This window comes from Aythya marila (assembly GCF_965140915.1).
Source record: "Aythya marila genome assembly, chromosome: 8".
Taxonomy (NCBI): domain Eukaryota; kingdom Metazoa; phylum Chordata; class Aves; order Anseriformes; family Anatidae; genus Aythya; species Aythya marila.
Window position 1 is genome coordinate 10,679,146 of NC_139049.1, and position 14,678 is coordinate 10,693,823.

Here is a 14,678-nt window from a genome sequence, read left to right on the forward strand (position 1 = left end):
GGCCAGGGAGGCTAGCAGCGTCCTGGCTTGTGTCAGGAATAGTGCATCCAGCAGGGCCAGGGAAGTGGTCGTTCCCCTGTACTCAGCTCTGGTGAGGCTGCACCTCAGGTGCTGTGTTCAGCTTTGGGCCCCGCACTACAAGAAGCACATCGAGGCCCTGGAGCGTGTCCAGAGAAGGGCTACGAAGCTGGTGAAGGGCCTGGAGCACAAGTCCTGTGAGGGGCGGCTGAGGGAACTGGGGGTGTTTGAGCTGGGGAAGAGGCTCAGGGGAGACCTCACTGCTCTCTGAAAGGAAGGGGTGGAGAGCTGGGGGTCGGCATCTTCTTGTAGATAATTAGCATTAGGACTAGAGGGAATAGCCCCTAGTTGTGCCAGGGGAAGTTCAGGTTGGAAATTAAAGAAATTAAAGGAATTTCTTCTCAGAAGAGCAGTCAGGCATTGGGATGGGTTACCCAGGGAGGTGGTGGCATCACCATCGCTGGGGGTGTTTTAAGGTTGGGTGTGGTGTTGAGGGACATAGTTTAGCGGGTGACATTGGTGGTAGGGTGATGGTTGGACCAGATGACCTTGAAGGCCTTTTCCAACGTTAATAACTCTGTATTCCTATGATTCTCACCCCACCAGACCCCCAGCACTGCGCCTCCCCTCAAGGCGCCATCTTGTCAACCCTTTGAGGGGGCAAACCCTGAGGCAGCAGGTGGGCAACTAACGGCTGGGAACACACCGGGCAGGCTGGAGGGAACCAAACACACATTGCACCGTGCCCTGAGGGGACAGGAGGGGACAGAAGGGGACAGGAGGGGACACAAGGGTCAGCCCTGAACAAGGCAGGGAGCCAGCGGCCATCTCACGCCCTCAGGGGGGCTCCGCGCCCGCCTCACGGGCGCAGCCGAGGCCCCGCCGCCCGCATGCGCGTTCGGGCGCCCCGGGCTGAGGCAGCGGCGCCTGCGCGCTGAGGGGCGGCGGGGCGGGGCTGCCGCTCACCCTGGTAACAGCACCGCTGAGGGGCCGCGCCCGGCCCCGGCCTCCCCCCCGCCGCCATGCAGGGCGAGGACGCCCGGTACCTCAAGAGGTAACCGGGATGGGGACGGGGACACCGGCACCGGCGGGTGGAGGCTGAGGGGAGCGGGGTGCGGCGGGGAGGGGGCGGCTGAGGCGCGGCCGCGGGGCTGAGGCGCGGCGGGGGTTGACCTGGTGTCCCTGAGGTGGGGTATGGGGGGGGAGGAGGGAGAAAGGGGTGAGGTGTGGGGTTGGGGTGAGGGGTGAGGCTGTGGAGGGTGAAAGTGGGTTGTGTGGGGGGTGGGAGCTGGGAAAAGGGTCGGGGGGCTGCTGGGGGTGAGAAGGAGGGGAGGGGGGTTGTGTGTGGGGGGGTGAGCGGTCTGGGAGGGGAGGTTTTGGGGATGGAGGGGGTTTGGGAGGTGGGTGGAGGTTGTGGGGTGGGGAGGAAGGCGGGCAGGAGGTTTTGGGGTGATGGGGTGGGTGAATGGGTTGGGAAGGGGAGCTGAGGGGTTTGGGGAAAGCTGGGGGGTGATGCTTGGTGGGGACTGGTTAGGGGGGAGTGAAGGTTGTGAGGTGATTTTGGGATGGGCGGCACGCTGGTGGGAGGAAGGCTGTATTTTGGAGAGATGCCCTGCTTCAGGATGACCGTGGTGTCACTGGTGTGTGTTTGGGTTGAAGCACAGAGATGAGTGGATGCTTTTAGGAGATGAGCAGGGAGGTTTGTAGGGGTTGGGATGGGGCAGGTGATTATGGTGGGGAATTGGGGATGCAGGCGAAGGAGGGGATGTTGGGCAGCAAGGGCACGTTCAGGTTGCAACGGGGAGGTAAACTGGTTTGGAGGAGATGTTAGAGCACGGCATGGCAGATTGAGGTAATAATATCAGGTAATAAGGGGGGAAAACAAGAGTTTTGGGATGGTAAACTGAGGGTGGGAGGATGAGTATTGTGAAAAGTGAATTGTGGTATGAGTCCATGTAGAAGGAGGGAGGAAAGGCTGGGGTGACAAGGTGAGGGATAAAAGGGTGGGATGGGGATTGTTGGAGGGGGTGCGAGTGGGTGGCAGTGGCTGTGGGGCAGGTTGTGTCTGGAGGAGGGGAAGCAGAGGGTGAGTCGGGGCTTAAAGATGGCAAAGTGACATACAGAGAATTGAGAGTAAGGAATAGCAAGGGATGGGTCGTGGAGGAGGAGGAAGGTTCAATGGGGACAGCATGGCTAAGAAGAGAGAGTGGGTGGAAAGATGTTCTTGAAGGGTCACCACGGCATCTACAGCGGGTGATCTGCACCTGATGTTAGGGATGTGATGGATGAATGGCGCCTTCCTCTCTTTGGCAGTGAGGCTAGTCAGCCTACAATTAGGTATCCAATTAGGTGAACATGAGATCTCTATCAGTTGTTTCAGAGCAAAAGTGCTAGCGAGCAACCCCGCAAGATATCAGGCCACCAAAGCCTGTTTTAGACTTGATGTGTGAACAGTGTCACTTTCTCTCACCATGTGGGTGATTTGACCCATCACACTTTGAATTCTGTGGAGTTCCTGGAATCTTCCCTTTCCTTCCCATGGTAGTCAGTAGCATTTGTAGAAGTTGCTGTTAGGCTGTCTGGGTTTTGCTTTTTTCCTCCAGTGTGCCACATATTAAGATCTTTAATCAGAAATAGTGGAAAAAACTCCTGATGTTCTTTGATGAACATTAGATGATGTTACGTGACATTCTGGCATATAAATGTGATAACAGGTACAATTCAAAGGGCTGCCTGTACAGAAATAGCTGCAGTGTCACAGCAGTACCCGTAGCTACCGTGCATATTCTGTTTGTGCCATCTTATGTGACCTTGCAGGAATCTTCTTTATGTAGCTACCACTGCGACAAGCATCGTTATTTCTCTTTTTGGAGAGCAACCCAAAAAACAGCTGAAGTGCTGTTTAACATGACTAGGCTTGTGTGCAAGTCCGGAGTTTCTCTGGGCTCTGTTTCCCTTTGTCGTCCTGCATGAGCAGCCCCCCTTCCACCATCGGACTCGCTAGGATCTGTTATTGGATTTTCAGCCTTATCCACGTGTGCGAGTTGTGCCACTTCTAATTAGGATAGCTTGGTTTTGCTTTTTCCCCCTGAAGGAATTAGTCGATAAAGGGCATTCACACACCGGCTATGGCTATGTGAGCTCAGCTGGCACAGCTTTTGTCTGTAGCAAAGGCCTTCCTCTTTTAAACCTTTAATAGAGTGGGATTCTTGTTGACAAAGCAGGCAGTGAAGGGGGAGGACAGGCTGCTGTGTGCAGGAGTTCCCCAGTGCATTGCTGCTTCCACCAGCTGCGAGGATGTCTGTATGTTTAAATGCTTTATGAAATTAGTGGATGATTACAAACTGAAGATGGATAGAAAAATCAGTAAAGTAGATGTTTGTTGATTGGGGGAGTTCTTTAAATCAGATATTTTATTTATTTATTTATTTATTTATTTTGGATGATGCTGGCAGTCTGAATGCAGCGATCTCCAAACAGAACACAGGTTTAGCGGCAGCCTGGTGCACTTCAGCGTAGGTCTCCAGGCAGTTCACAAGGGAAGGTTGTTCAGAGGGGGAGGTTAGATGTGAATTGATTTGTGAATCACTTAGCCAGGAAGTAGCTCAGACAGCGAGGGTGGTTGTCAGGACGAGAGGACAGAAAATCTCTGCAGCTGTAAGTTCACCAGCTTACCCATCTGTCCCTCGTAAGAGGAAAAAACACAGGAAATACTATAACTGTTTAAGCAGTCTTAGGCTGAGGTTCTGCTGTTGCTAAGCTCATCAGTGGTTTACTGCTGCCAAAAGGAGGTCTCAGGGCTTCCTTATTATTGCTGCTTGTAGCTAGGAAGTGTTATTCCCTTTCTACAGAGCACTTTAGTTGAGTAAAAATGGAAAAACTCCCTGTGCCCCAAATAAAACAAGTTTTCTGTTGGAATGCTGCAAGTGGCTGTGGAAGGATTTGATGATCATTCATGCTGAACCAAGGTGACTGCCAGGAGCAGGGAGATGATGGGAAGATCAAATCCCTTTTCTCAGTGATGAGTTGTTAGTTCAGCTTAGTTCTTGTAAAACTATACTCAGCTCCTTTAGGGCCGTTTGTCTTCCACCGATCCCTTTCTTCTATGTGTAAAAATGAGCAAGCACTTAACAGGGGTTTGACCATCAAGAGGATTGTTTTGTGGCTAGGATCTCCTGGTAGGTATAAATATGGGGGAAATATTTTTGGCTGTAAGGAGAGAAAGCTGCTTTCTTTTGAAATAGATTTCCCATAAACTGTCTGCCTTGCAAGGCTGCACCTTTTGAGGCTTTTGTATGAGAACAGACTGACATGAAGTGTCTGCTTCAGAGCACAGTTAAAGGGAAAAAAAAAAGTATCTTCAAAAATGTTAAGTGATAAATGGAGTTTGGCTATGGTCTCATCAAGGAGGATGTTGCTCTTTAGCAGCGAGCTATATTCGTTTGCCCTGTAGCTTTAAGCCTTTAAGGCTTGTAGTTGAACTAGACTCTGTATTTCCCAGTCATTTCTGTGGTTTGTGGGGTTATTTGGGCAGCTTAAGATTAATCTTTTCTTAAGATTAACAAATCTTCTCTTAAGATTAACAAATCTTAAGAAAAAGGTACTTTTTGCAGTTGCATCTCTGCAGAAGGGAAAGCAGACACCATAGCAGCTGAGTGGATGGAGGCACGCGTTCCAGACAATTTGTATAGAGAGTGGTTACACCAAAGGCTGCATCCAGATTTCCTAATTTTTCTAGCTCTATGAGGCTTAAGAAGTTTCCTTTGATCTAATCGACCCTGTGCCACAGCTGGCTGACACCTCTCTTATGATGATATTTGTGAAGACAGCCACCTGTAAATCTCTTTACTGCCATGACCTGATTTTAAAACAAAACCCAAACACGTTAGGATTTTTTGTTTTACCTGCAGTGCTTTAGCAGCTCTATTTGTGGTGTAGCTGTACGTACTCTATTGGCAGTACCGAGGGGGAAAGGCAAGTGTCGGGTTAAAGACACGTAACTGTTTTCTCTGGGTGAGGCTCTGCCATCAGTTGAAAATGTAGCCAAATGTGGCCCTTGTAGCTGTGTGACCAGAGTTGCTGGCACAAAGAAGCAAGCAGCACAGGCGCTTTTGGCAGTGACAAACCCAGCTGGCTTTTCCCAAGTGCCTGTAGCTGTAGTAAAGCAGGCACCCGTGCTTGATTTGTACATATTGATGCCAGCTGCTGATCTGGTAATTGCCTAAACCTGGCAGCAAGCACAGCGAGGTGAAGATGTCCGTGCTTCAGGAGAGAATAGTGAATTTGGAATTAAAAATCAATTACAAATAATTAGAAATGTCAAGATTTAGCTATGCCTACCGGTACAGTCTTTGGGCAAAAATCTCCCTTATAAGTGGCGGTACTTGTCCCACTAGATCGATGCCATTAGCAGGAGATTTTGCAATACTGGTGAGGGAATCAGCTGGGTAATTCACTTTCCCTGTGAAGTACATCTTTTTCCTTATTGTGGTTCCTTAAGAGAGCTGTGAGACTTAATTAAAGATTAATCCTCTTTCTTCCGTGTTTGACTTTCATGGCTAAGAATGGCCGATGATTTGGGTGTTTCTGTACATACTAGAGGCAGAGCTTGAGAAGAACTATGGTACAGCTGTCTGAAATGAAGAAATATGGTGTGGAAGGAGAGAAGTGCTTGGGTTAAGGATATTAATAGAACTGGAAACAGGTCGTTGTTAACGATATATATTTTGGCATGTTTTTTGAAGCTTTCAGTTGATCAGTAATTCATTTATTTTCCTCCTCGTGGCAGGAAAGTAAAAGGAGGCAACATAGATGTGCATCCATCTGAGAAAGCCCTCATTGTTCACTATGAAGTGGAAGCAACAATTCTGGGAGAGATGGGAGACCCCATGCTGGGGGAGCGCAAAGAATGCCAGAAAATGTAAGGTCATAAGTTCTGATAACTTATCTGGTTTTACAAGCCATAAATTCAGTAACTCAGAGTATCACCAGCCTGTAAGATATAACAGGTTTTAATCTTTATAGAACTTAGCGCTAGATTAACAGAGGGTTTAGAAGTTATGAAGTAACGTGCCTGGGAGAGTTGACATCTAAACCATGTTGTCAACTGTTTTTCATCTGTGTACTTTAAGGTGTTTTGTAAATAAAAGTGATTATTCCCATTCTACATGCTAGAAACTTGAGGTACAGAAAAGTGAAATGTTTGGCTCCTACTCAAGTGATGGCTAACGTTGGAGCATGCAATGCTGTTGAACCTTTTGGCAGCCTTATGCTCTAGCTATTAGCCTGCATATCTCCTATTCCTTCAGTCCATCACCACTACTACCGATTTTGTTGTGGTATCTGCATTTTAGATTCGGTGTTTTTGTTTTGAGTGTTAAAATATTCCCTATTGAAAAAATCCAGAGAACTACTGCCATATTTATTTCTAAGCTGCAAGTGTTGCTGCTTGTCAGCTGATGGACATTGGTACTCTGTCAAATCTGTTTGACAGCTACCTACCCTTTAGGACTGCTGCTTTCACGTTACCTGCGTAAGCCACGGCACAGACATTGGGGGTATCTGGATTATTTCTGCCTCAACAAATCCCTGACTGTGTAAGCTTAAATCAAAGGACTCAGGACACGAATATCTTAAAACTGAGAAGAGACCTGTCTGACTCTGTTGCAGCATTCGGCTAAAGAGTCTTAATGCAAACACAGACATCGCTTCCCTAGCTCGAAAGGTGGTTGAAGAATGCAAGCTCATTCACCCCTCCAAGCTTGCAGAAGTAGAACAGCTGTTGTACTATTTACAGAATCGCAGAGATGCCTCAGCTGGAAAAGGTAAATAACTCAAGAACAAAATAACTTGGGACTGGGTTGCTTCAGTGCTGGAAACACTGCAGCGTGGGGCTTCCCTTAGCTGACATCTTGATGTACAAGCTCTCCAGCGATGAGAATGGGGAAGATGTCTAGATAACCACGCTTGGAAACAATGACAATCATGGATTGAGGTCTGTGTGTGTGGGGAACTGTTATGTGACCAACGAAAATATCTTTTTGGTTAAACTTAGTATTGGTGTTTATTGCTGGCTGCCCTGTGCTTTAGCAAGACTTGAGAGGTACAAATTCCACTGTTCGGTGCAGCCTCTTCATGTTGCATCTGCCCTTGCAATGACATCAAAGACTGTTAGGAAGATCTTCCTAAAGAGATCTCAGTCATCACCTGGTGTAAGAGCAGGGATAGTGTTCCTTGGCGGAATTCACACAGTCTGTAAAGGTGGGGTGAGGAGTTTCACAGCCTGATGACCTTTGGTACGGTGTAGCAGCTTGGGGTAATACTTGTGTCTGAACTTCTTAAGTTCCTGGTGAACAAATTACCAAGCAAAGTAATTTTGTGCTCTGATGCTGAAGTATCTTGGTGGTCATCCTGAGTGCCTTAAGTTTAAGATAAATGTTCTGCTCAAGGGACGATTTCATGCTCAGCATCTGATTGTGCGTTATCTTGGCTATGGGCAGCAAGGTTTCTTGCAGTCATGAAATGGTAAGGTCTGTTCTCAAGTAGAACTTGAGAACTTTCAACTCCATGGAATGAATTGAAAATGAAGATTAATGTTACTTACACGCTTTCTGATTGCTTCAGGCATTTTGCCCTCTTTTATTCCATGTATACGTGTCGTGGTGTATCACAGGGCAGCTTTGCCACAGTGTGCAAGCAGAATCAAAGCTTTTAAGGTGTGGAAGTGAGTTTAGTTGCTCTGAACTTGCAATAGGGCTTATTGCCCTTTCTCTGCCCAGCTAACTGGGCTGTAACTGGTCCTTTAGACTGAGGAGTCGAAGGCATCCGAGGGTTTGTTTCGTTCCCTGTGGGCTGGTTAGCTTAAGAAACCTGACACACCCTGCAGTGTTGGTCTGACGGGTCAGCTGGACGCAAGAGAACTTTGACCTTGATTTTACCAGAATGTATACCGTAGGAATAGTATGTTTTGGCCTGTGAATATGTCTAAGTTAACTGCAATCGTGTCTTTTCATTATAGAAAAGAAAGAGAAATCCAGTAAGCCAAAAGATCCGCCCCCATTTGAAGGCATGGAGGTAAATATTGGTGTTAGATGAGAAATGGAAAAAAACCATTTACTAACAAGTGGTTATATAAGTGGGGAGGAGAAAAGCTTAATGCTATTATTTTTGTTTGTTTTTTGTTTTTTTAAACAAAGAACTTGGTTTAGAAATATTGCACAATGGAATAAAAATCATGTCCATAAAGGGTAAAATATTTGACTTGCCTACTTCCCCCTCCAACTGTAGCACGCAGCAGGACAGCAAGTGAGGTCTGGAACATGGGACAGGATGCAGGGAGTCATGTCTGAGCATCCTTTGTTTTTTTGTAATTAAATCTTCTCAGATTTCCTGGTGTTCATTGGCAGTGATTCTGGATGTGTTTTTTTTTTTTTTTCTCATTTTGTTTTTTCCAAACGTTTTAACTCAAAGCTGTGCGCTCTTTTGTCTTGTGACTGAAAAACATTGTGATCAATCGTGTCGAATTGACATCTCTTTATCTGCAAAACTGTTCCTTATGACTGCTTTCAGATTGATGAAGTTGCCAATATCAATGACATGGATGAGTACATTGAGTTACTGTACGAGGACATTCCCGACAAGGTGCGCGGCTCTGCCCTCATCTTGCAGCTGGCTAGGAATCCTGATAATCTGGAAGAGCTGCTTATCAATGGTAACAAGGGATTTAAACTTTTCTTAATGCTATGCTATTTTTGTGGTGATATCTTGAGGGGAAAAGCAGTTCACCTTTCATTTAAGGTTTTCTTAGTTTGCTATATACTGTAGTTATGCTTTATGCCTGTCCTCAGTAATATGCTAGACTGACTTTTATTTCATAATAAACTGACTGTCAAACTTCAGTTAGATCTCTGTACAAATGGATGCATTTTAGGTTATTCTTAGGTGGCTCTAGACCAGAAATCCTCCAAGTCTCAACAGGTGTCATCTGTTTTTTCCTAGTTATTTTATTATATAGATCCTAGTTATTTTTTTACCTTAGGTTGGCACTGGTGCTGGAAACAGACAAACAAAAGAGTAGTACCCTGAAGATCAGACTGGAGATTAAACGTTTTTAAAATGAGATCTGCAGTCTGACATAATTATAGCTGTTGAGTTTCCAAGAAAATTAATCAACTGGATGTGGATGCATCACCCACTTACTTCACTATTTAGTGTACTCCTTTTGTTTAAGATGGATCCATTTTAAAATCATAACGGAATTCATGATAAGACACTGACATTAGTGTCATTATGTCTGCATATGTATTCCACACTGAAGCAGCTCTCAAAATGTGCATGGCAGAGCACCTGATGTGTTTGTAAATACACGTGTACCTGTGCATACACAAATTTCCTGTTGCCTCCTTTCCACAAAGGTGCAAAAAAAGCTCTTATAATGTGTAAAGGAAAGTCAGACAAACAAAAGATAAGCACAATCCAAAACAGACTTCCAAAGGGAAGGTGTCCTGTTAATATAGTCCTTTTTTCCTTCCATCCTTTATATATTTTATTGATCCTTCTGCCTCCTCGTTACTCAAGTTTGTGATGACTTCAGCATGTGCTTTACCCATTCTGCAGTGTCTGCAAGTAAGATTATTCCAAGAATTGGAATGGGAGTACATAAATAGAAAGTAATGGATGAAAAAAATGTAGTCATAGATTTAGGTGGAGTTTAAGGGGCATTTGGAAGTGAATGTGTTGATGTTGTCAGTAGGAGCCACAGTGTAATATGGAACATATTGGGTGGCAGAGGCAATGGCATCTTAGGGTCAGTAGCAGGTTTAAGATGACTAATGTTTGGTTGCAGTATCCTTGCGTGTCACCTCCTCTTAGGATTTGTATCTGGATGGCTTCTCAGGGTACTCTTTATGTTAATACTATGTGCAAACAGAATTTTTGAACAGTGTTACACATTAAAGTGAGATAGATCTGAAAATCATCCATTAAAAATGATAGATGTAGAATAGAGTGTATTCAGATTCTGTCCTATGAGATAAAAGGAGGGAGCTGAAATGCTAATGCTCATCTAAATCTTGTTTTCCTTCAGAAACTGCCCTGGGTGCACTGGCTAGAGTGCTGAGGGAAGATTGGAAACAAAGCGTGGAACTTGCTACTAATATAATTTATATTTTCTTCTGTTTTTCAAGGTAAGTTCAGGGCCCTGTGTATAGGAACATCAAGAACTTTTCTCTGCTTTGTGGCTTTTCATTTGTTCTTTGCACTGCATTATAACACCTCACTGAAATGGGGTAAAATTCTCTGAGTTTAGAACACATTTTAAATGACAGAACTGAGGCACAGAAAGAATCTCCTTGGTGAGGCGGTGTGTGGTACAGCTAGGAAGAAAGTAGTAAGAATTTTGACCTATAGGTAAGAGGCTGCATTGCTATCTTGTATTTTCTTTAGCATTCCTACAGGGAAGAAGCAGCATTCAAAACTGAAGTGTGTGTTCTTAATGAGATATGCCAGCATTTCAGCATACCCTGACTAGAAAATAATTCAAATGGAATTGGCATTGTGACTTGATTTTAGACCTCAATCATATTTTTTTGAGAGCAGAGGGTGTTCTGAAGTGCTTCAAATATGGAAAGCAGGGCTGACTGGAAAACATTCTCTTGTATGCAAGAAATTTGTTTTTATTTTGACTTGGAACAACACTTGGAGATGTTGGAGTTTTCATCTCATTAGAAGAAAGAAAAAGTTTCCATTTGGGTCCGTAATATTAAATCAAAAAGGCAAAACATTTACTTCTGTATTTCCTTTTAAATTCATGTTATTAAGCATTATCACCATAAGAACTAGATTTTCCTCTTGAAAATTGTTTTGCTTTGACAACTTGATTGTGAAAAAGCTTGCTTGCACTTCTGAAAACTTGAAAAAATATGTTTTGGGGAGTTTATTTTGAAATAATTTTCCTATAAAAACATGCTATAATAGGGCAGAGAAGTAAATACCTGCTTGTTTTTTTATGATAATTAGGTGATAGGGTGTTGGGACCTTGCTACCCTAAATGCCCAAACAGTTTTGAGGTTGTTTGCATTTATTTTTTACTCAGATGTTTTTTTCTTCAATGTAGTTTTTCTCAGTTTCATGGAATAATCACACACTACAAAATCGGAGCCCTGTGTATGAATATCATAGACCATGAGCTGAAGAGACATGAGCTTTGGCAGGAAGAACTCGCTAAAAAGAAGAAAGCTGATATCCTTTTGGTATGCTGGGGCAGCTTGAGGGCTTTTGACTTCTCTTGATAGCTGTTGTTGAGTTATACAAGATCAGCATAGAGAAACTTCAGTGAAAGCAGTGGAAATATGATTGTTGATATAAAAAAAATCTTAAGTGAGAAGTTTGAATCTGTTGAAGAGATTATGTGAAGGCTATAAAAATAACACAAGAAAAAAGACTGTATTATTGTATAAGCAGTAAGTCTTAGAAACATTTTTGCTGACTATTAAGATGTAATACATCCAAGATTTGGGGAGTACAGGGGGGTGAATCAGTGTTGATTACAGGTGTAGCAAGCTGTGGCTGAGGTGGTGTCTTTCCACTGGCTGAATAGCACATATGAGGACAATGGTCATCCAGACTATGTAACTTCTATCTGAACTCCTTAACTTCTGTAATGTACTTGATGAAGATCCTGAAAATCAAACCCTGAAAAAGGACTATGAGAAAACGTATAAGAAATACCAAGGGCTGGTTGTCAAGCAGGAACAGCTACTCAGAGGTATGGAATACAAATAGCAAAGTATTTCTTCATTGGTTAGTGTGGGTAGAGGGTTTTTTTCAGTTGATTGTTATAACTATGACAACTTGAACATACTGAATGTGTGTATGAATGTGGAACATCTTGCCAAAGAATAGGGAGAAGTACTTAATCAGATTGACAGTGTGCTAACAATTCTCCAAGTGTTACGTCAGTCTTAGATAAAACAGCAAAAGTGATCAGCTTAAATTTTCCTGGTTAGTGATGCTGGGTTTGGTAGTGGTGGTTTTTTGATTGTTTCGGTATGTTTGAGTTATTTATTTTTTAGGTTGGCCTTCGTCTGACTCAGGTTGAATACCTTCCACCCTGTCTCAATTTTTGTATTCAAATATACTTAATGTCAGACTGAAATGGTCTGAGTGGCAGAGCTTTTCTGGGAAAACTTTCTAATGGCTCTCATTGGAATTGAAAGAAAAAAAACTTCTAGTGATCATTATCTATGATTTTATTATTTTATAAAACCACTGTTAGAATTATTTTTTTTAATGCTTCCTAAACAGGAATAAAAAGTGTTCGTGGTCAATTTTGTTTAAAATTCGTTGGAAAGTGAGTGCAAAGCTTCTGAAAGTATTGTCTTAAGCACTTAACATGTATGTGGAGACCCACTTAGTTTGATTGTCTTTGACCTGTTGGTATGATTTATGTTGGACTCTGTTAGTTGCACTTTACCTGCTCCTGAATCTTGCGGAGGATACTCGAACCGAGCTGAAGATGCGAAACAAGAACATTGTCCATATGTTAGTGAAAGCACTGGACCGTGATAATTTTGAGCTGCTTATCCTGGTAGTATCTTTCTTGAAGAAACTCAGCATTTTTATGGAGAACAAAAACGATATGGTAAGGCTCCTAGTACTCCAGTGCAGTGTTGGAAAACTGTATGCAGTCTCTGAAAACTTTGGGTGGGTGGAAGGAAGAGGGAGATACCTTTTCTTGCCACCCTGATTATCCTCTCTCCTAATGAAAAAATTACCAAAAAGAAATACAACATTGAACCACAGCATGTTGCAAAAATTTCTGAAGGGCTGTTATCCCAAACAGACTGAAGCAAACTCAAAGTGTGATATATGGAGTTCGAAATTTTTAAGTTGGCACCCACAAAACTTTATTATACATGTGCCTCGGGAGATGTCAGTGATCCTTTCCCTAAACTAGACTCTTCTGACAACATATTATTGTTTCTTCTACGTATTATCTTGGAAAGAGAAAAACAGTGATCCTTTTGTGGTTTGCTAGACTAGTATACTAGTTTCTAACTCAGCTTGGTCTTCTAAGGCACCTCAGAACTGTTAAACATTCTTAAACATTTTAATATGAAATCTCAAACTTTTGAAACTGTAGACTTTTTTTCCTTCCTGAAAAAAGAAAAAAAAATTGGTTCTAGCCAAGTATTTGATTTACTGAATTCTCAGTGGATTTTAGTAGATACACGCCTTCATTACTATATCTTTGTGACAGTTATTTAAGTAAAAATGATAGATTTTCCTTATCCTGAGGTAATCTGAGATTAATGTTATATTTAGGAGATTAAAAGATTTATGTAATAGAGAATTAATTGCAATTTTGTTACTGGAACTATCACACATGCATATGCATTGAACACCGTAGACGACATGTATCCCACCTATTTATATAGGACTATCCTATTTCTTAACAAAAATAAGATGCAAAGTATCTGCTTTGGAGGAATATAGGCTATTTATCAGGTGTTTGGTCTTAGATTTATTTTATAGCTGTGTAGTGCCCTGACGGACTTTATTAGGAAAATAAGGATTAGCTTTACAGCCCACTTATTTGTTGGCATGCTTTACACATTCCATCTGATTCAACAGAAAGACAAATGAAACAAAATTGTTGAGTTTATTTTATTGCATAGTGTTTGAAATGTTTTGAAAAGGCTTTTAAAAACGTTTGTATGCTACAAGTCAGCTGTCTGTCTGATAAAAAGATGCATGCTTTTTTTTTCCCTACAAAGCATTATTAAGGGAAGGTACTTATGAAGGAGACGTTCTAATACTTTTATTAGGCTATAATACACAAATATTGAAGGCAAAAATGAGCTAAGACTAGTTGTGCAATGTCTGTTTCTAAGTAAAACTAAATAATCCTCTTATTTATAGCACATTCTTTCCTTTGTTATTCAAGTGCTGTATTAAATTCAAAGCAGTGAAGTAGGAGTTCCTGGTATCTGATGGTTTTTGATCAAAGGTACCCAGTTGTTTGATTATTGTACTGTGCTATGTGAGGAGAGCTGTAGTTTCTTTTTTTAGAATTAATTCTGTGTATTTGTAACTGGAGGGCCAGTTACATCCATGTATAAGTTTGAAGAATACAAAATAATGTTATGTTCCTCCTTCTCGCCAAAGAAGGTTCTGGGAGACAAAGAATGCTTTTAAAAGATTTTTATCAAATAAAAGCAGAGAAATGATGTTTAAAAGATGATAAAAAGCTTTCTGAAGTCTTGCCAGTCAATGCTCAGATGTCTTTTCTGGCTGGTAATGTGAACATGATCTCAGGATCTGATACCACTTCTCAGTTCCTGGATTCCACTTTTTAATTTGAAAGTGATACATGTTTCAAGATGACTTTCATACTTCTATTAAATTAACATACAGGAAAGCTCATGCCTTTTCCGAGAGCACATGCAAAGCTCTGGCTAGGGGCTCATTTCAAATTCATAAGGAAAGGTCTCAGGCTCTTTTTGGATGCCAATTCTGTCTTTGAGGTGAGGTATCTCTTTTATTTTTACATCAGTTGTTCCAGGGTTGCTCCCACTTATGGGTTCACCACTCTCCATGTATGCCTGCCTTCTAGCCCTATCTAGTCTTGCAAGTGATTTCTTTAGATGACATTCTTACAG

General features: G+C 42.6%; 1 protein-coding gene across 1 annotated transcript in view; it reads left to right on the plus strand.

Moving 5' to 3' along the window:
- The first annotated feature begins 963 nt into the window (after nucleotides 1–963).
- KIFAP3 (kinesin associated protein 3) overlaps nucleotides 964–14,678 on the plus strand; it is a 72,071-nt gene continuing 58,356 nt past the window's right edge. Inside the window, exons 1-9 of the mRNA XM_082766013.1 lie at nucleotides 964–1,072; nucleotides 5,807–5,938; nucleotides 6,688–6,842; nucleotides 8,036–8,091; nucleotides 8,587–8,728; nucleotides 10,103–10,202; nucleotides 11,132–11,256; nucleotides 11,684–11,782; nucleotides 12,480–12,658. Of these exons, the coding sequence (XP_082622139.1) occupies nucleotides 1,041–1,072; nucleotides 5,807–5,938; nucleotides 6,688–6,842; nucleotides 8,036–8,091; nucleotides 8,587–8,728; nucleotides 10,103–10,202; nucleotides 11,132–11,256; nucleotides 11,684–11,782; nucleotides 12,480–12,658 (1,020 nt within the window). The 5' untranslated portion in view covers nucleotides 964–1,040. The remainder of the gene's footprint in view (nucleotides 1,073–5,806; nucleotides 5,939–6,687; nucleotides 6,843–8,035; nucleotides 8,092–8,586; nucleotides 8,729–10,102; nucleotides 10,203–11,131; nucleotides 11,257–11,683; nucleotides 11,783–12,479; nucleotides 12,659–14,678) is intronic.